Raw genomic sequence first — 379 nt, forward strand, 5'->3', positions numbered from 1 at the left:
TGCTCAAACTCTTGTAGAACTCGCCGTACTCCTCGTTAGTGATGTCATCAGGGTTACGGGTCCAAATGGGCTTGGTCTTGTTGAGCTCCTGAGCATCAATGTACTTTTCCTTGACTTTCTTCTTCCTCTTGTTCTGCCCATCTTTGGTGTCTTCATCTTCATCGGCACCCAAGTCCTCGATCTTGGGTTTGTCTTTCTCATCGCCAGCCGCCACCTCTTCCTCCTTTTCTCCTTCTTCAAGGTCAACCTCTTTCTCTCTCTGTTTCTCAACCTGCAAGATGAGAATTGATGCTTTATTGGTTCAAGTCGAGAGGAACCAAGGTTTGCAGTTCTGGTACCAAAGTACAAGCACTTACGAAGAGCGTAATGGGGTAACCGA

General features: G+C 47.0%; 1 protein-coding gene across 1 annotated transcript; it reads right to left on the reverse strand.

Annotated features, from left to right (window-relative positions):
* Positions 1 to 4: 4 nt before the first annotated feature.
* On the reverse strand, positions 5 to 374 carry LOC107734709 (heat shock protein HSP 90-alpha 1-like; the record flags this gene model as incomplete). Its single annotated transcript, XM_016546664.1, has 2 exons — positions 5 to 271; positions 357 to 374. Coding segments are annotated over 2 exons (285 nt in total), but the record flags the coding sequence as incomplete, so codon positions are not given.
* Positions 375 to 379: the final 5 nt, after the last annotated feature.

The sequence above is a fragment of the Sinocyclocheilus rhinocerous genome, unplaced genomic scaffold (genome assembly GCF_001515625.1).
Source record: "Sinocyclocheilus rhinocerous isolate Xijiao unplaced genomic scaffold, SAMN03320098_v1.1 C35108924, whole genome shotgun sequence".
NCBI lineage: Eukaryota > Metazoa > Chordata > Actinopteri > Cypriniformes > Cyprinidae > Sinocyclocheilus > Sinocyclocheilus rhinocerous.